This window comes from Rana temporaria, chromosome 1, assembly GCF_905171775.1.
Source record: "Rana temporaria chromosome 1, aRanTem1.1, whole genome shotgun sequence".
In the NCBI taxonomy this organism is placed as follows: Eukaryota; Metazoa; Chordata; class Amphibia; order Anura; family Ranidae; genus Rana; species Rana temporaria.
The window spans coordinates 403,380,332-403,401,712 of NC_053489.1; the positions used below are offsets into that span (position 1 = coordinate 403,380,332).

General features: G+C 43.6%; 1 protein-coding gene across 7 annotated transcripts in view; it reads right to left on the reverse strand.

The window, feature by feature from the left end:
• Nucleotides 1-1,442: 1,442 nt before the first annotated feature.
• Nucleotides 1,443-21,381, reverse strand: part of PWWP3A (PWWP domain containing 3A, DNA repair factor) — a 100,477-nt gene continuing 80,538 nt past the window's right edge. For all 7 annotated transcript variants that reach the window (XM_040323611.1, XM_040323629.1, XM_040323667.1 and 4 more), the window contains 2 exons: nucleotides 2,558-2,646; nucleotides 1,443-2,471 (listed from right to left, as the gene is read on the reverse strand). In XM_040323611.1, the coding sequence (XP_040179545.1) occupies nucleotides 2,405-2,471; nucleotides 2,558-2,646 (156 nt within the window). In that variant the 3' untranslated portion in view covers nucleotides 1,443-2,404. The remainder of the gene's footprint in view (nucleotides 2,472-2,557; nucleotides 2,647-21,381) is intronic.

Below are 21,381 nucleotides of genomic sequence, written 5' to 3' on the forward strand. Positions count from 1 at the left end.
CTTCGAACGTGTCTATTAGGCCCCTTTCACATTTGTGCGACCTAAAAGCGATGCAACTTTGATGCGACTTGAAGCAATGCCTGTGTAATCTTGAGGTCTATGGACCTCAAATCACATTTAAAGTCCGAACAAAGTAATGCAGGGACTACTTTGAAGTTGCACAGAAATGAACGGTACTCATTGGATACCATGGGGTACGACTTGTCAGTCCCAAGTAGCACAAAGTGTGCCTTACAGTTTCAGTTAAAGTGGATGTAAACCCGAATTTTTTTTTTTTGATGTCACAATGTACAGTATAAGATTTCCTATCATCTGTGCCCAATCTTGCCACACAGAGTTAATCCAGCTCTGAGCAATCCTCTTTTATTGTTCAGTGAAACAAAACAGACTTGGAGAAAAACCTTAGTCCGCCCCTCTTGCTGTGAGTGACAGGTTATTTACATATCTCATGTACTAGCCTGTAGACATCATAGCAGAATTTAGTGTTGTGTTTAGTGCATGTTGACAAGGGGAGTGTAGAGGTGGGCGGGGAGTCTACTGACATCACGACTCCACCCACCGAGCTCCAGACAACATACCCCCCCCCCCCACACAGAATCTGCAGTTTTTCAGTTCTTATAACAGACAGAGGGGAAACATTTGACAGGTATGGATACATGTAGGAGACATGTATTTCCTTATAGATCAGCACTATGGCAGTAATTTAGAAAGGATGAGAGTGGGTTTACATCCACTTTAAACCATTATAAGCCAACTCTGGGATAAAAAAACTTTTTTCCTTCGATTTTTAAACCCTGCGGCATTAGTTACCACTACTATATCATGTGATATATAATTTTGGCTGGGTTATATACATGAATTGTGTTTTTCCATTTTACTGCCAAAAAAACTGTACTCTTGGCAAATTTTGAATTTAAAATTCAAGAATTTTGGAAAGGCATAATTTTATTAAAATAAAAAAACGATCTCATGAAATGAAATAGTCTTCTGCAATTTGCCACCCACAATTCCAATAATTTAACATTTTTGAGCAGGAAAAAGATCAAAAATGGTGTTGGACATGAACTAAACCTGCAGGTGGCAGACTGTCAGGGACCATATCATTTGAAGCAATACATTTTTTTTCAAGTAATCAACTGCTGGAATGCTTCAAATAATCTTATACAGCCAACATGTATGTGCACATATATGGTTTTGCTTCCGCACAATATCCATAAAATATCCACAACACGGTGGCGCCTAAAACTTCAGCAATGGAGACCCACTCAACTGCAGTATTGCTGGCCTTATTTCTGGCCAAGCAAGATTTTTTTATGAAATTCATGCTCGAACAATGTCAAAAACTCACTCATGGTGCATACCCTTAAGGACCTTTTCTGCTTGCTTGATATGGGTTACTGCACATTACAATGACTAAATAAGACTCATAATCATACAGTAAAGAAAAGGCTACATGTAAACATTTATTTTTCAACCAGTATTAATATGTTCGCATGAATCTGTCTGCAATGGTAGCAATAATGGTTTACAGAATCAGTGCAATCTGAGCTAAATAATCCCTGATTATTTCTGGTTGGTCACTCTTCTACAAGGCAATACAGTTCATATGGGTTTATATCGCCTCATGGCTTCTGGTTAGTAAAGAAAAATCAATCAGGGGTTAACACTTTGAGGTAAGCTATCAAGTAAAAAAATATAGTCAAATATTATCTGTAATAAAAAGGCAAACAGATGATTAGTTGTCGTCACTGAAAAAAACAATAAAGATTCATGTGATAAACAGCAAAACAGCCACCGCTGGCGAGTGCGCCAGAAAGAAAAAACTCCACGGTGTCCTGTGATGATTATGGGAGAGACCACCTCAGCCTGGGCCCTTGCTGGCATCACCCACACTACTCCCCACAGTGATCGAGCCTGAGCGGCACACTAACAAATCGTGCATCACAGTGTAGAAAAAAGGTGGTGCTTACAGCAACCAACCAGAATTTAGTTGTCTGCATTTCCAACTTCAGTAATGAAATCAGGTTCCCGATTTGTTGGTGTGGTTTACAATTTGGTCCAATGTTTATAAATGATCTGCATGGATAAAAACAAATGCCTAGACAATTAAAGCACAGCAGAGAAGACCGGCTTTAACTGCATGTGCTGGCCCAGTGCAATACATAGCAGCAAGAGCTCAATAATAAACTATTGTACAGAGACATGTAGAATCACGTACACAGAGATTGGTTTCTTACGGCTGTCTGTAGTTTGTAAATGGTACTTACTCTCAAGATAGTCAAACAATACATTTAATAGAAAATGCAAAGGCAGAACTTTATATAGAATAAGATTGGTTTCAATGTATTCAAAATGTCCAATATTTGCTAGTGGCAAATTCAAAATAGTGCGATCTCCTTTAAGGCTACAAATTTCCCTCAAGTTTGATCCTCTTCTTATCCATAATCTGCTTCTCAAACTGTTTTCTTTCTCTGCAAAAAACAAATATTGTACTACATTAGAATTTTGAAATGATGCATTTTTCAAACACAATTGTAACTATAGATGTTTTTGTTACCTCTTACTGAGTAAAGGTCCTGCTAAAAATTTCTTCTCTGCTTTTTCAAAACTCAAGCCTTCTGTAGCAGATAGAGCAAAAATGACAGCCTGCACATGAAACAATTGAAAATGAATATTCCTGAAAAATTGCAAATGTAGGGCATTTGTATAAGCTGCAGTGTACAGCTAAGGATTACAATTTAACAGTATGTCCTATACATATTTGTACTAAACTGCTAAAATTATGGCAAGTATTTTGCACCATGTGCTTCAAAAGGACAACTTTGTACACCTGCTCTTAAATAATCTCCTCCTACCCCTCTGAGTACATCCAACTAGAACAAATACTTTTCATTCATTCCTCTGAGAAAAATGTACTTCCACATGACCACCAGAGGCCACCATGAGTAAGGCTTTCTCATAAGAATAAATGTTACTATGGTGTGTATGCACAGTACAAAGTGGCTGTGTGGCCACATAGTGAAAATTGCTGGATTGAGGCGGAGTGCATCTGTCCCAGTGGGATGCACTCAGGAGGTTGTGGGGAATTTATCCAATGACAATTGTACAGTTTTCCCTTTAAAGTAAGCATGTCCAAGAGAAATACTAGGGCCAACACCATCTGTTTAACCACTTAAGCCCCGGACCAATACGCGGTCATGCACTGTTGTACCGAAACGAAACTTGCGTCCTTTTCTTCCCACAAATAGAGCTTTCTTTTGATGGTATTTGATTGCCTCTGCGATTTTTATTTTTTGCGATAAACGCAAAAAGACCGTAAATTTTGAAAAAAAATGATTTTTCTTATAACAAAAAGTAAAAAATATTGAATAAACGAAATTTTAGTCAAACATTTAGGCCAAAATGTATTCAGCCACATGTCTTTAGTAAAAAAAAAAAAATCGCAATAAGCGTATACTTATTGGTTTTCGCAAAAGTTATAGCGTCTACAAACTAGGGTACATTTTCTGGAATTTACACAGCTTTTATTTTATGACTGCCTATCTCATTTCTTGAGGTGCTAAAATGGCAGGGCAGTACAAACCCCCCCCCCCCCAAATGACCCCATTTTGGAAAGTAGACACCCCAAGGAAACTGCTGAGAGGCATGTTGAGTCCATTGAATATTTTTTTTTTTTGTCCCAAGTGATTGAATAATGACGAAAAAAAAAGGGATTTTTAATACAGCTTACCTGTAAAATCCTTTTCTTGGAGTACATCACGGGACACAGAGCAGCATATTCATTACTATGTGGGTTATATGGAGTACCTTCAGGTGATGGACACTGGCAATCTCAAACAGGAAGTGCCCCTCCCTATATAACCCCCTCCCATAGGAGGAGTACCTCAGTTTTGTAGCAAGCAGTATGCCTCCCAAAATGGTCCCCACAAGAGGGGTGGGAGCTCTGTGTCCCGTGATGTACTCCAAGAAAAGGATTTTACAGGTAAGCTGTATTAAAAATCCCTTTTTCTTTCTCGTACATCACGGGACACAGAGCAGCATATTCATTACTATGTGGGATGTCCTAAAGCAATGCTTTACTGAGGGGAGGGAGAAATCTTCCCAAGACACAAGGATTTAATTCAGAGATACTCTCAAATAATAATAAATCCAACTTAGTTGAGAAAATTAAATTTAAACTTAAATTTTAACTCAAGGGTGTCCCCGATTCTGAGGGTCTTAAATCGCAGCCCGCAGCACTGCCTGCCCAAAGGCTGTATCTGTATTCCTTCTTACGTCCAACTGGTAAAATTTTGTAAACGTGTGGACTGAAGACCAGGTTGCCGCCTTGCATACTTGAGCCATAGAGATCTGATGGTGTGCTGCCCAGGAGGCGCCCATGGCCCTGGTAGAATGGGCCTTTACTGACAACGGAGGAGGCAACCTCTTCAAGCCGTAGGCCTGAATAATTAACTGTTTAATCCATCTCGAAATGGTGGATTTTGCAGCTGCCTGTCCCTTCTTGGGCCCATCTGGCAAAATGAATAACACATCTGTTTTCCGAATCTTCTCTGTAGCTTTAAGATAGGCCTTCATGGCCCTGACAATATCCAAGGTATGCAGCAACCCTTCCTTTCTGGAAGTGGGCTTTGGAAAAAAGGATGGTAATACCAAATCCTGGTTCAGGTGAAAACTGGATATAACCTTTGGTAAAAAGGAAGGATGAGGACGGAGAACCACCTTGTCCTTATGCAGAATAAGATATGGCTCCTTACAAGATAAGGCTGCCAACTCTGACACTCTTCTAGCGGAAACTATGGCGACCAGAAATACCAACTTCCTTGTTAGTAAAACCAAAGGAACTTCAGCCAACGGCTCAAAGGGTTGTTTCTGTAGAGTTGACAGAACAAGATTCAAGTCCCACGGACAAAGTGGTGACTTAACCGGAGGATTAATACGCAAGACCCCCTGAATGAAGGTCTTAACCAGCGAGTGGGTGGCCAGCGGCCTCTGAAACCACACTGACAAAGCTGAAATCTGTCCCTTGATTGTGCTTAATGCCAATCCTTTATCCACTCCTAGCTGGAGAAAACTTAATACTCTATCAATGGTATATTTGCGGGAAAGCCATTTCTTGGACTCGCACCAGCCTACATAGGCCCTCCAAACCCTGTAATAAATTACTCTGGAGACTGGCTTTCTAGCCTTAATCAGGGTAGAGATTACTTGTCTAGATAGACCTCTACCCCTAAGAATCAGGGATTCAGCCGCCAGGCCGTCAAATTTAGACGCCGTAATGCAGGGTGGAGGATCGGGCCTTGTGAGAGTAGGTCTGGTCGTAGAGGAAGCGTCCAAGGGTCTCCCACTGACATCTTTAGGATTAGTGAGTACCATGCCCTTCTGGGCCATGCTGGAGCTATCAGAATGACTGGCTTGTGCTCCACCCTGATCCTGCGCAACAGGCGGGGTAGTAACTGGAGCGGAGGGAAGGCATATAGAAGATTGAACTGATGCCAAGGGTAAACTAATGCATCGGTCCCGCAGGCCATAGGGTCCCGAGTCCGGGACATGAACCTGTCTAGTTTCTTGTTGAGCCTTGATGCCATGATATCCACGTCCGGCATTCCCCACTTCTGGCAAATTATCTGAAATATTTGCGGATGCAGAGACCATTCCCCTGGCGACAGAGTCTGACGACTCAAGAAGTCCGCCTGCAGGTTGTCCACCCCGGGAATGAATATTGCCGATATGCAGGGCACATGATTCTCTGCCCATAGGAAAATTAAGCTCACTTCTCTCTGAGCTGCTTGACTCTTGGTTCCCCCTTGGTGATTTATATATGCCACAGCCGTGGCATTGTCTGACTGTATCCTCACCGGGCACCCCTGTAATTTGGAGGTCCAAGCCCTGAGGGCTAGCCGAGCAGCTCTGAGCTCCAAGATATTGATGGGCAATTGACTCTCCTCCTGTGCCCACGTACCTTGGTGAGTGCACCCATCCAAGATCGCTCCCCAGCCCTTCAGGCTGGCATCTGTGGTCACTATCTTCCATGTCACGGGGCTAAAAGATTTTCCCTTCAGTAGATTCTGAGGGTCTAACCACCAACACAGACTCTGCCGGACTCTTGATGAGAGTGGCAACGGAAATTCCAAGGCCTGTGGCCTCTTGCTCCATGCTGACAGAATGGCTGCCTGCAGGACACGAGTGTGACTTTGAGCGTATGGCACCGCTTCGAAGGTGGCCACTAGCTTGCCTAGTAATCGCATGCATAGGCGAATCGTTGGTTCTCTCTTGCTTAGAACCAGATGTATCAATTCTTTGATAGCCTCGACCTTTATTCGAGGCAGGAACACCCTTTGTTGTTCCGTGTCTAATGACATGCCGAGATATTCCAACCTCTTTGTGGGTTGGAAAGCTGATTTTTCTCGGTTTAGGACCCAACCGAACCTCTCTAGGTATCGAACCGTGAGAGCCACTGCTCGCTCCAGGCCAGGAGATGAATGATCTATGATTAGAAGGTCGTCCAGGTATGCTAGGACAATGATCCCCTGGATTCTTAGGTTGGCTAGAATTGGAGCTAGGACCTTGGTGAATACTCGAGGAGCCGTAGCCAACCCGAAAGGGAGTGCCACAAATTGAAAATGACGCCGAGCCACTGTGAAGCGTAGAAACCTTTGATGTGGCTGAAAAATTGGCACATGAAGGTAAGCATCCTTTATGTCTATGGAGGCCAGAAAGTCGTCTTTCTGAAGTGCGGCGGCTGCCGATCGCACGGATTCCATCCGGAACGAGCGTACTTTTAAGTACGCATTTAATCCCTTTAAGTCCAAGATTGGCCTGACATCGCCGTTGGGCTTTGGGATGATGAACAGATTGGAGTAGAACCCTAGCCCCTGTTCCTGGGCTGGTACCTCTACTATCACGCCTTGGTAAAGCAAACGATTTAATGCCGCCATTAAGGCGGCCTTCTTTGTCGGCTCGACTGGCACTCTCGACTCCTGATAATGAGGTGGAGGGATTCTTAGAAATTCTAATTTGTAGCCTGTGGCCACGGAAGACCAGACCCACTTGTCGGGAATGTCGGTCTCCCAAATTTCTGAAAAAAGACGCAGCCTTCCCCCCACCTTCGTGGGTGGGGGCGTCCCTTCATGAGGCAGACTTAGGGGCTGTCTTTGCTGGTTTACGATACCACTGCTTCTTGCCTCCAAAGGCTTGTCCTGGTGGCTTATTGTTAAAGTATGATCTCGCAGGAGGCCGTCGATACTGCCTGGAATTGGCGGGCCCCTGAGCAGGGGGAAGCTGCCGTTTGAACGCAGGTCCCCGGACCTTCTTTTTTACTGGTAGAAGTGTACTTTTGCCACTTGAAATAGTCTGAATGTATTTATCCAGATCTTCTCCGAAGAGTCGTTCTCCATGGAAGGGAAACCCTGCCAGGAGCTTTTTGCATGGGGGCTCAGCCTCCCAGTTCTTTAACCATAAGAGCCTTCTCATATGTACTAAAAATAGTGACAGACGAGACGCTTGCTGGATGGAATCCCTTATAGCATCCACCGCGAAGCACATGGCTCTAGGAATATCAGATAATTCTTCCGCCTGTTGGGCCGGAATAACCTTAAGCATTTGTCTTGTCTGGTCTGTTAGTGCCTGACAAACTCCAATAGCAGCCACCGCTGGCTGTATTACTGCACCCGCCGTAGTAAAGGATGCTTTTAAAAGCGTCTCCAAACGCTTATCAACCGGTTCTTTAAACACCTGTATGTTTTCTACCGGGCAAGTCAAGGACTTATTTACACAGGAGATGGCGGCATCCACCACTGGGAGAGTCCACTTTTTGGCAAATTTTTCTTCCATAGGATAGACGACGGAAAATTTTTTAGGTGGTAAAAAGATTCTGTCTGGTCGTGCCCAATCCTGGAAGATTACTTCCTCTAAAAGAGGATGGACTGGAAAAACAGCGCTACTGCGAGGCGTTTTCAAAGAGCCTAAAGATGATACGGCCGGACCCTGAGGTTCCGGCAAAGGCAAATTAAACGCCAAGTGGACCATGTCTGTCAGAGAATGAACCCAGAAGCTTTCCGCTTGGGAGGCCGAGCAAGGCTCTTCATTAGCCGAACCCTCAACCTCTGAACCAATTTGGTCCCGGTCCAAATGATCCTCCTGCAACTCAAATCCCCCCGGGGAGAGAACCTCAGCATCTGAGGGTCCACACTCAGGCGACGGAGACCTAGTCCGCTTTTTACCCGGTGTAGATTTGGCTATCATAGCCGCCAATCTTTTCTCTAGCCCCTCCAAGGAGGCGGCTAGCATACTCTCTGTGATAAACACAGGGTTGGGTGGATCTGATGTAGCCTCAGCACCAGATCTCCCTAATGGCTTAACCAAGGTGCCCAATGGTGTAATAACCTGTGGGGAAAGTACCGGCATAGGCCGATCTGAACCGTCAGAATCTGAGGGGGGGGCCCCTTTCTTTTGTACCCCCTGATCCTGAACCTTTGGAAGCCATGGTACAATACCGAGGTACCCCTGCTTACAACCCTTGATGGTTGTAGCTAGGAGAAAGAAATAGTACGGTTTTAGGGAACGGTATTAATAATTAACGTCCAAAAACCAAAACGGGAAGACCAGTATGTTTCCTATATATTTTTTTTTTTTTTTTTTTCAAAAACCTTTTTTTTTTTTTTTTTTTTTTTTTTTTTATGAAAACATGCTGTCTTTCCTCAAAAAATTGCAAGTATCCATCTGCTGTATAAGGAATTTTTTAGGCTAGTAACCACACAGCTAGTTCTGTTCACCAGAACTGCAATACTTCCTTGCGCCACTGGGTGCCCTCAGCCGCACTGCAGCCGCTCTGCGTCCTCCTCCTTCAAGCTCGGCAAGCAACTGAGCTACACAGCATAGAGGAAGGGCCGCCCCTTCCTTTTATGAGACTAGATGTCCCGCCCCTCTTTCTCCACAACGGCGCGAATCATCACCCTGCGCCTATATTACAGGGCGCGCGCCCGTGTTGCGGAGGACGGGGCCACGCCGGAAGCGTCTGACATGCTGGAGGAGGACACCGCACGGCACCCAGACAGGTAAGGCCTCAGGTGAGTCACTGACCCCCCAGTCCTGGGAAAGCATAGCTAACACACAGCTCCTTTCCCAACCCAGCGCCCAGCAGACAATTTACAATGCAACACCTATCTTTAGGAAGATCACACATGGGAGCCCATACATAGACCATCCTGTCTCTTTGATAGACATAGTGGCCCAAAAACTGCCAATGCAAGAGCATACTCAGGCACATCCCCCAAAGATCTCCCTAGAGAGCCTGCCGACGAACCAAGTCCCGCAGGCCCCCCCTTTCTTACCTGCTCCATGCCGCAGGACTTTGCATAGCAAGCGGTCCAATCTTCCCCCATCTCCGTGGGTGGCGTACTAGACCTTCAGGCCCTGGGGTCCTAAAAGGAACCCACTGTCCTGGGCCCATATAGCACTCTGGCAAACAGGTTACCTTAGGTACCGCAGAGGTTCTAAGTCCTGGGCCCAGGGTCCAGCTCTCTAAAAAGAGAAGCATTATGGGCAAAACCCCACGGTTTGGGGCCCGGGTACTGTCCACTTTGGCTCTGAGGCACCTTGGACAGATCCGGTTAGCCTGCCTTGATCCCAAGGATGTAGGAGACAAGCTATTCCATGACCAACACCTAAGACACTGGCGAAAAAACTGAGGTACTCCTCCTATGGGAGGGGGTTATATAGGGAGGGGCACTTCCTGTTTGAGATTGCCAGTGTCCATCACCTGAAGGTACTCCATATAACCCACATAGTAATGAATATGCTGCTCTGTGTCCCGTGATGTACGAGAAAGAAAAAATGTTTACAAAAGGTTCCACATATAACCATGGCATGTGTGAGCAATATATCATTTAGTGACAACTTTGTGCAAAAAAAAATCAGTTTGTCATATTCCCGCAACTTGTGTCAAAATATAAAATATTCCATGGACTCGACATGCCTCTCAGCAAATAGCTTAGGGTGTCTACTTTCCAAAATGGGGTCATTTGTTTGTTTTTTTTGCTATTTTGGCATTTTATGGCCTTCGAAACTGTGATAGGTAGTGAGGAGTGAAATCAAAAATGTACACCCTTAGAAAGCCTGAAGGCGGTGATTGGTTTTTGGGGTCCCGTACGCGGCTAGGCTCCCAAAAAGTCTCACACGTGGTATCCCCGTACTCAGGAGAAGCAGCAGAATGTATTTTGGGGTGTAATTCCACATATGCCCATGGCATGTTTGAGCAATATATCATTTAGTGACAACTTTGCGCAAAAAAAAAACGATATATATATTTATATTTCCCGCAACTTGGGTCAAAATCTAAAATATTCCATGGACTTGAGATGCCTCTCAGCAAATAGCTTGGGGTGTCTACTTTCCAAAATGGGGTTATTTGGGGGGGTTTTGAATTGTCCTGGCATTTTATGCACAACAATTAGAAGCTTATGTCACACATCACCCACTCTTCTAACCACTTGAAGAAAAAGCCCTTTCTGACACTGTTTACATAAAAACATATTTTTTTGCAAGAAGGTTAAGTTGAACCCCAAACATTATATTTTTTTTTAAAGCAAAGGCCCTACAGATTAAAATGGTGGGTGTTGCAATTTTTTTTTCCACACAGTATTTGTGCAGCGTTTTTTCAAACGCATTTTTTGGGGAAAAAAAATACACTTTTTTTTATTTTAAAGCACTAAAACACAATATATTGCGCGAATTATTGATGAAATAAAAATTATGATCTTAGGACGAGTACATGGATACCAAACACGACATACTTTAAAATTGCGCACAAACGCGCAGTGGCGACAAACTACATACATTTTTAAAAGCCTTTACAGGTTACCACATTAGATTTACAGAGTAGGTCTACTGCTAAAATTACTGCCCTCGATCTGCCTTCGCGGTGATACCTCACATGCATGGTGCAATTGCTGTTTACATATGACTCCAGACCGACGCTTGCGTTCGCCTTTGCGCAAGAGCAGGGGGGTACAGGGATGCTTTTTTTTTTTTTTTTTTATATATATTTATTTCGTTTTTTTTATTTGTTAACTGTTCCTTCCATTTTTTTTTTTTTTTACCATTTTTATTGTTATCTCAGGGAATGTAAATATCCCTTATGATAGCAATAGTTAGTGACAGGTACTCTTTTTTTTTTTTAAATGGGGTCTATTAGACCCTAGATCTTTCCTCTGCCCTCAAAGCATCTGACCACACCAAGATCGGTGTGATAAAATGCTTTCCCATATTCTCAATGGCGCCGTTTATATCCGGGGGGGGGGGGGGAACATTCCCTCCCACTGAATGTAAAAGCAGTCTAGAGGCTATTTTTTTTTCCTTTAACACTTTTTTTTGTAACTGTTCAACTTTTCGGTTCCAGGTTTGGGTCTCTCAAAATGCGATGGCATCTTGGGAGACCCTGTGTAAGTGAGCCTAGCCTGTGAAATGTTTCACCCTACACTAAAAATTAACTTCCCCAATACAAAGACCAGGATTGTCAAGACAGCGGGGACAAAAATAACGGGTGTCACGCCTAAATCTGCGCTTGGTACAGACACGACATCTTCTTTGGGGGGCTCGTTGGGTAGGGGTACTCTCGAGGACATAAGAAAAATGCCTCATGCAGTCGGCTTACTGCATTTGGTAGGGGATGGTGAGGTACAGTACCGCCTGGATACAGGAGTTCTGTGATGATCTCCCTCTGGAATTGAAGGAAGGATCCATTCTGTCCTGAAGCTCTGTATAAGACATGAGCATTCAGTAGAGCCAATTGAAATAAATGTAGAGACACTTTTTTGTACCAGCGTCTCGTCTTGCGGGCAATATGATACGGCACCATCAGCTGGTCGTTGAGGTCCACCCCTCCCATGTTTTGGTTATATTCGTGGACACAGAGGGGTTTCTCCACAACACCAGTCGCCGTACGAATTTGTACTGTCGTGTCTGCGTGAAGGGTGGTAAGAACGAAAACATTCCTATTGTCCCGCCACTTCACAGCGAGCACATTTTTACACTTGCAGCAGGCTCTCGCCCCCAGGCTAAGACGGGCATTTACAAGCCTCTGGGGAAAGCCCCGGCGATTAGGTCGCACGGTGCCACATGCTCCAATCTGACGATCAAACAAGTGGCTAAAAAGTGGCACGCTGCTGTAAAAATTGTCCACATACAAGTGGTACCCCTTTCCGAATAAGGGTGACACCAAGTCCCACACGATCTTGCCAGCGCTCCCCATGTAATCTGGGCATCCTTCCGGCTCTACCTGACTATCTTTGCCCTCGTAAACCCTAAAGCTCCATGTGTAGCCTGTGGCCCTGTCACAGAGCTTATAGAGCTTGACCTCGTATCTGGAACGCTTGCTGGGAATGTACTGTTTGAAAGACAAGCGGCCAGCAAATTTAACCAGGGACTCATCAACGCAAACAACCTGCTGGGGATTAAACAAGGCTGCAAAACGTTTGTTGAAATGGTTTACGAGGGGCCGAATTTTGTAGAGCCGGTCAAATTCAGGGTCTCCACGTGGACGACAAAGTGCATTGTCACTGAAATGCAGAAACCGCAGGATCGCCTCGTATCGTTTCCTGGCCATGTGAGCAGAGAACACGGGCATATGGTCAATGGGATGTGTGGACCAATACATCCGCAATGACGGAAATGTGTGTATGCCCATGTTGAGGGTAAGGCCCAGAAAGATCTTAAATTCGGAAACCTCAAGAGGTTTCCATTCTTTGGCAAGGAGAGACTGGGGGTCAGCGGCGATGTAGGTACCAGCATATAAATTAGTCTGGTCCACAATAGATCTATAGAGATCTTCCGTAAAAAAACAGGGAATAAAAATCAAGTGACGTAAAATTCGCTGTATCCACCTGAATACCGGGTTGGCCAGTGAATGGGGGAAGTACGGGTTCTGCAGAAGTGGTGGGGACCCAATCAGGATAGGCGAATTCTGCAGGAAGGGCACTATGGGCACGACGGGCCTGTCTTTGTCTTCTTCTTGGTGGCAGCGGGACACTACTTGTGCTTGCCACCTCGCCAGCTTGAACTGCACTTATGGGACTCGCCACGTCTTACTGCAGTGCTGGATGAACGACCAGGGTGTACTAGGCCGCTGGTGCTTGCCAATCCACCAGAAGGAATAGCGGCGCTAGTACTGGCTCTCTGCTCCATACGAGGGACCTGCGGTTCTTGCTGCTCAACAACATCAGAATGGGGTCGGGTACGCCTGGCCTTAGCAGGGACCACCACTCCGTCGTCCGAACTATCTGACATGGAGCCGCTGTCGTAAACAGGATCGTATTCTGAGCCAGATTCTGTCAGATGCGTGACCTCCTCTTCTTCACTATCTGACATGCACAGAATCCTGACGGCCTCTTCACCAGTGTACATTCGCTTTGCCATTTTGGGTTTTAAATTTAGTGGTACACTGGTGATGATTCACAGGTAAAAAAAGCACCTGACTATAGAAAGGAAAATGTAGAAAAGGCTTCCAAAAAAACTGTTAGCGATCGCAGGGATCAACCTGTCTCTGCGAACGCTGCAGTTGTGTGTTGTGTTTTTGAAGTGACAGTGATCGATCGATACTGCACTTGGGTGGGTTGGGCTGGGCAGAGGGGGAAAACGCAGGTGCTAGCGGGTATCTGGGCTGATTCCGCTAACAATGCGTTTTTGGGTACCCTAAACTGCTGGGTACGCTAGTATAGATCTGATCAGATCAGGTATCGATCCGTTCAGATACTATACCACTAAGGGGGGTGTATGCTTTGCGAGTGGGTGTAAGCGGTACTGGCACTAACCTAACACTGCCTGGGGCGACGCAGACCCTGACTGACGCTAAAATTTAATTTATATCACCCGCAGGGCGATCAGGGGGTTAAACCTTTATTGGGTTATATACGGCGGGTGCCCTGATGCTATAAACAGCAAACTAACTAACCAGCGTCAACCGTAACACTTATACGGTGATCACTGGTGAAAGGGTTAACTAGGGGGCAATCAGGGGTTAAAAACTTTATTTATGGGGATACCCAACGCTATAGAACCTGGCTGCGAACCTCAAAAAAAACTAACTGCCTAGCGGCAACAGTGACACTAATGCAGCGATCAGAAAATCGATCGCTTAGTGACACTGGCAATAGGGGGTGAAAGGGTTAACTAGGGGGCAATCAGGGGTTAAAAACTTTATTTATGGGGATACCCAACGCTATAGAACCTGGCTGCGAACCTCAAAAAAAACTAACTGCCTAGCGGCAACAGTGACACTAATGCAGCGATCAGAAAATCGATCGCTTAGTGACACTGGCAATAGGGGGTGAAAGGGTTAACTAGGGCGGTGATCAAGGGGTTAAACCTTTATTAGGGGGGGGTAGGGGCTACCCTGGACCTAAAGGGGGCTAAAACTAACTGCCCTAACACTTTTTTCTGTAACACTGACACTAAATGCAGAAATCAGAAAATAAATGATCCCTGCATTCAGTGACACTGTTACAGGAGACTGGGGGGGGGGGGGGGGGGCGATCGGCGGTGACTGGAGGGGTTAAATGTGCCTAATGTGCTGGTGTCAGTGTGCTGTTTAGGTGCCACTTACTTGTGTGATGTCTTCTCTCCTCAGCGGTGGTGGTTATTACCACCACGAGGAGAGATCACACTGTTCCTGCTTCCTGTGTTTACACTAAACACAGGAAGAGGAGGGGGGAGTTCAGGCATTGGCTGAGAGCGATCGCAGAGGGGGAGCTGAAAACGAACAGCCGCCCCCTCATCACGGATCGCTTCTACAGCTTACCGACCCGCGCCATGTACCGGGGGGGGGGTCCCGATCGGACCCCCCACCGCCGTCAAGCAGAGGACGTACAGGTACGTACATGTGCCTGTCCGTGCCATTCTGCTGACGTATATGTACATGAGCAGGTCGGCAAGTGGTTAAAAAAAAAAAAAAAGCTAGCTAATACATCCGTATGTGTGTTTTTGTGCTGGCAGGGGATTAGGTATAGTTTTCTTGCAGGTTTGTTTTCTACAGCATTGAAGGGTACTGAATGCAAATTGTACTACTCATTGTAAAACACATAGGGGTTGACTTACTAAAGGCAAATAGACTGCAGTTGCACTTACCGTATATACTTGAGTATAAGCAGACTTTTTCAGCACATTTTTGTAAGCTGAAAACCCCCCACCCCCCCCTCGGCTTACACTTGAGCATCCCTGTGTCATAACTGCAGTCGGACGCCCTTGATTGTAACAAAGCCCTGCCTCCTCCTCGTCCGTGATCGAGCATCCCTGTGCCATGCTGCAGTTGGCGGCCGTCCGTTGTAACAAAGCCCCAGCCTCCTCCTCATCTGTGACGAACGGACGAGGAGGCGGGGCTTTGTTACAACGGATGGCTGCCGACTGCAGCATGGCACAGGGATGCTCGATCACGGACGAGGAGGAGGCAGGGCTTTGTTACAAATGGATGGTCGCCACATGACACACTAAGATCAAAGGTAAATGAGTGAGGGCACACACCCCATCGCTGAATAGGTTACAATTTGCCAAAGAACACATGGACTGGCCTAAAGAAAAATGGTGCAACATTTTGTGAACTGATGAAAGATTATGCTTTTTGGGTCTAGGAGCCACAGACAGTTAGTCAGAAACCCCAAACACTGAATTCAAGCCACAGTACACTTTGAAGACAAGCATGTTAAGCAGTTCTCAGAAACCATGGCTATACTAACTAAACGAATAACTAAATATCAGTTCGGCGATTCACAGGAAAGCTAAATCTTCAAGCATGTTTCAGTTCATACAGTAAGCCTAGAAAGCCTATCGCACGATTGCAACTTGGCAATGCAGTCCGACTTCAGCGGCGATTTGACAGACATCTGTGCAGGTTTCTGCACAGATTTTTCTACAAATCACCCCCCGAAGTTGCAAAAAGTAGTTCAGGAACTTCTTTTGAAAATCAGGACGGTGCAATTGCTGGCAATAACCGCCGATTTGTCAAATTGCATGCCAACTCGTACCAATGTGAACCTAGGCTTAAAGGGGTTGTAAAGGTTTGTGTTTTTTCACCTTAAAGCATCCTATGCATTAAGGTGAAAAAACACCTGGCAAACACGCCCCCCCCCCCCCCCAGTTTTACTTACCTGAGCCCGTTCACCTGCTCTGCATGTCCCCCTGCATCCTCTTCTCCATGGAGACTCAGCATTGATTGGATAGATTGATAGCAGCGCAGCCATTGGCTGTCAATCAAATTCAATCACGCGTCGCAGGGCCCGAGTCATACACTCGGCATCTATGGACACTGACTGTATGACACAGGAGCGTGCCCGCAAGGTAACCCCCTCAGGAGAGAGCTTCCCAGAGGGGGTTAGCTATTGCAGGGAGGAGCCGCGAGAGCCACCGTGGGACCCCTGAAGAGGATGATCGGGGCCACTCGATCAAAACGAATTGCACAGTGGAGGTAAGTATATGTTATTTAAAAAAAATAAAAAATTAACCTTTACAACCCCTTTAATGTTTGAGTTTGTAAAGAAAAGGGCAGACACTATTTTTTGGAAAAGCCTAATGTTCCCCTTTCTTCACTTTCTGTAAAGTAATTGGAAAATCTGAACAAACTTGAAACATTTTTCTTCATGTTTTGAGTTGGAATAGACTGCAGTGTTCCCAATGTATTTGCATGTATGCAAATAAAAGCCATTATAAGGATTTTGAACATTACACACTTTTTTTAAACACACTGCCATCATTTTTAACACAACTGTATGTTTAAAGTTCATATGCTCCTGATGAAGTATTCAAATTTTTTTTTTCTTGTTGCTGTTTATATTGTTCTCAAGTGCCGCCTATGTAAAAAACGTAAGCTTGGGTTGCCAATTGCAGTCCGTTCCCTCCACCGTGAGGTGGTCCTAAAAGAGCTGCCATCATTGTGCTTTCCCTATGCACCATTTCAGGTAGGTTGCAGTTTCTAGTTTTTTTGTTGCGCACCCTACACCCACCCAAATGTCACCAACTACCCCCACTATGGTGATACTTGGGTGTATTATTTTCTGCTGTCGCAGACATTTCTGACTTCTCGCCTTCACTTGCTTCTTCTTCCCGTACTACAGGCTTCTTTTCTCTTTCATCTTCTCTTCGCCTCAAACCATCCCTCTCCTCCGGCTGTCATGGAGGTTCTCTTGCCCATTTAACCACTTACGGACTGCCTGCTGTCGTTCTAAGTCACTACTTTGAAGAGGAATACCGTTATGGTGGCAGCTAGCTACCATAACCCGGGTATCCTCTTCTTCAGCGGGCGGTCCTCTTTCAGATAAAAGTGGTCTCTTAAGATCGCTTTTATCGGCGGCAGGGAAGGGCCCCCCTCCCGCCACTCTCCAGTACCCTCCGCTGCTTACCGGAGCTGTCCGCAGCGGCGGAGGCGATCGTGTGTCCCCTGCCTGCGTATGGAGATGAGTGAGGGGGAGATGGCCCCCACCTGTCTCCATATCACTGCAGGGTGGAAGCCACGTCAAAACGTCACTTCTGCCCAATGCTCTTAAAAAAAAAAAAAAACTGTGCGAGATAAAAAGTTGCAATGACCGCCATAGTATTCTCTAGTCTCTGCTAAAAAAAAAAAAAACAGTGTTTGGGGGGTTCTATGTAATTTTCTAGCAAAAAAATATGATTTTTACATGTAGAAACGAAGTGTCAGAATTGGCCCGGGCCTGAAGTGGTTAAGGAAGTGGTGTGACATCCATGATGGGAGTGAGGAGTAGACGGATAGATTTGGGTGTCATCGGGGTATAAGTGGTATTGGAAGCCAATGGTCAAGTGACAAAAGGAGGAGGTGTAGATAGAGAAGAGGAGTCGTCCAAGAACAGAGTCTTGTGGTATGTTTTTAACAACCATATCTCCAAGGTTTGGGGCTTTTTGTATATGTAGCTTGGTTTATTTGGGAGGGAGGAGCCTATATGAATCTTTTCTTTTAAGATTTCTCCAAATGCTTTTTTATAATCTTCTCTACTGCCTTATGTTGATTATAATCCATCACTACAGATAGTTTGATGTTTTTACTCTATTTTCTATTCAATTTTCCTCTTTTAAGTTGAATATTTCACATTGGGATTGTGTTATTTGCATAATAAATTTGTTCAAAATAAAGACTATAGGAGATTATAATTTTGGGGCTTAGAAGCCCTAAAATTGTCATTATGGCGCCAAAGGAGTTAAACAAAGATTTTGATTTAGGTTGTTTAAATTAGAAGATATAGGATAAGAGAATTAGGGGGTTACACATTTATATATATATATATATATATATATATATATATATATATATATATATATATATATATATATATATATATATATATATACACACACACACACACAATATATATATATATATATATATATATATATACACACACACACTATATATATATATATATATATATATATAGTGTGTGTGTGTGTATGTATATATATAGTGTGTGTGTGTATATATATATATATATATATATATATATATATATATATATATATATATATATATATATATATATATATATATATATATATATATATATATATATATAGTTATATAGTGTGTGTGTGTATATATATATATATATATATATATATATATATATATATATATATATATATATATATATATATATATATATATATATATACACACACACACACACACACACAATATATATAAATATATATATATATATATATATATATATATATATATATATATATATATATATATATATATATATATATATATATATACACACACACACACACACACACACATATATATATATATATACAAACACACACAGAGTATACCGTTTTAATGAACATACACATTGTTTTTAAAATGTTCACACTAATATTATAGCAACAATATAGACATTGTATTGTGCTAAACCCACGATGCGCCAGCGTCATCGGAGCAAAGATTTGTTTTGTGTCAATACACACACAGATTGAAAGGGGATTGATTGGATTCACCAGTCAGACATAACAGACACACTATGTAAGAGGCAGGTGTAAGCATTAACATAGAACACCTGCAGGCAAAATTTAATTGGGTAGAGTGGATGTAGTATAAAGAGGAGATGGCGTCTTGTCTGACTTTAGGAATCCTTCTGATGAGTCACGTGACCCTGCAACGTAACACGTAGGGGAGGGGCAGATTGGTTTGCCAAGACACTTGAATCTTTCACAGACAGGCATGAAGTAGCTGCAGTATCGTGGTTTTATATTGATATACATTGTATACAGTTGGTGAACTAGAGCACCCAACCAAGTTTTATGCACATATTTTAATAAATTGATAATTATAAAACGATATAAGCACTATTTGGAGCCCTCTTTTCACATATATCGAGTCACAATGGAGAAACATCAACAGAGGAAAGCATCAACAGAGGAAAGCATGATCTGTTAAGTCCAGGGTGACTAAAAAGCTTATTCTGACCAAACATAAGTGTGAGGTCACACTTTGTGAGGTGAGCGCATTTCTAATGGAGGGGGGGTGAAGTCACAAAGCATGGCTTTTGAGGATCTGTAAAGATGAAATACGATTCATCTTTAACCTAACCCCATTAATCAATGACTTGATTACACTCAAGCAGAAGATATATATTTGGGCTATCATAAGAATTATATGAATATATCACATTATTGTATATTGGCACATTCTGTATTTATATTGGCACATAGTGCACAGGAAAATTGATACACTAAGAGATTGGATACAGTTTATTTCACATCAGTTGTACATTTTGTATCCATGTTGGTATTTATTGCACAGGATAATTGATACACCAAGAGTTTGGATATACAGTGCCTTGCAAAAGTATTCGGCCCTTGAACTTTGCGACCTTTTACCACATTTCAGGCTTCAAACAAAGATATAAAACAATTTTTTTTGAAGAATCAACAAGTGGGACACAATCATGAAGTGGAACGAAATTTATTGGACATTTCAAACTTTCACAAATAAAAAACTGAAAAATTGGGCGTGCAAAATTATTCAGCCCCCTTAAGTTAATACTTTGTAGCGCCACCTTTTGCTGCGATTACAGCTGTAAGTCTCTATCAGTTTTGCACATCGAGAGACTGAAATCTTTGCCCATTCCTCCTTGAAAAACAGCTTGAGCTCAGTGAGGTTGGATCGAGAGCATTTGTGAACAGCAGTTTTCAGTTCTTTCCACAGATTCTCGATTGGTTTCTGGTCTGGACTTTGACTTGGCCATTCTAACACCTGGATATGTTTATTTGTGAACCATTCCATTGTAGATTTTGCTTTATGTTTTGGATCATTGTCTTGTTGGAAGACAAATCTCCGTCCCAGTCTCAGGTCTTTTGCAGACTCCATCAGGTTTTCTTCCAGAATGGTCATGTATTTGGCTCCATCTATCTTCCCATCTTCCCTGTCCCTGCTGAAGAAAAGCAGGCCCAAACCATGATGCTGCCACCAACATGTTGACAGTGGGGATGGTGTGTTCAGGGCGATGAGCCGTGTTGCTTTTACGCCAAACATAACGTTTTGCACTGTTGCCAAAAAGTTCGATTTTGGTTTCATCTGACCAGAGCACCTTCTTCCACATGTTTGGTGTGTCTCCCAGGTGGCTTGTGGCAAACTTTAAACGACACTTTTTATGGATATTTTTAAGAAATGGCTTTCTTCTTGCCACTCTTCCATAAAGGCCAGATTTGTGCAGTATACGACTGATTGTTGTCCTATGGACAGAGTCTCCCACCTCAGCTGTAGATCTCTGCAGTTCATCCAGAGTGATCATGGGCCTCTTGGCTGCATCTCTGATCAGTCTTCTCCTTGTATGAGCTTAGGGTTTAGAGGGACGGCCAGGTCTTCGTAGATTTGCAGTGGTCTGATACTCCTTCCATTTCAATATTATCGCTTGCACAGTGATCCTTGGGATGTTTAAAGCTTGGGAAATCTTTTTGTATCCAAATCCGACTTTAAACTTCTCCACAACAGTATCTCGGACCTGCCTGGTGTGTTCCTTGTTCTTCATGATGCTCTCTGCGCTTTAAACGGACCTCTGAGACTATCACAGTGCAGGTGCATTTATACGGAGACTTGATTACACACAGGTGGATTCTATTTATCATCATTAGTCATTTAGGTCAACATTGGATCATTCAGAGATCCTCACTGAACTTCTGGAGAGAGTTTGCTGCACTGAAAGTAAAGGGGCTGAATAATTTTGCACACCCAATTTTTCAGTTTTTTATTTGTTAAAAAAAGTTTGAAATATTCAATAAATTTCGTTCCACTGCATGATTGTGTCCCACTTGTTGATTCTTCAAAACAATTACAGTTCTCTATCTTTATGTTTGAAGCCTGAAATGTGGCAAAAGGTCGCA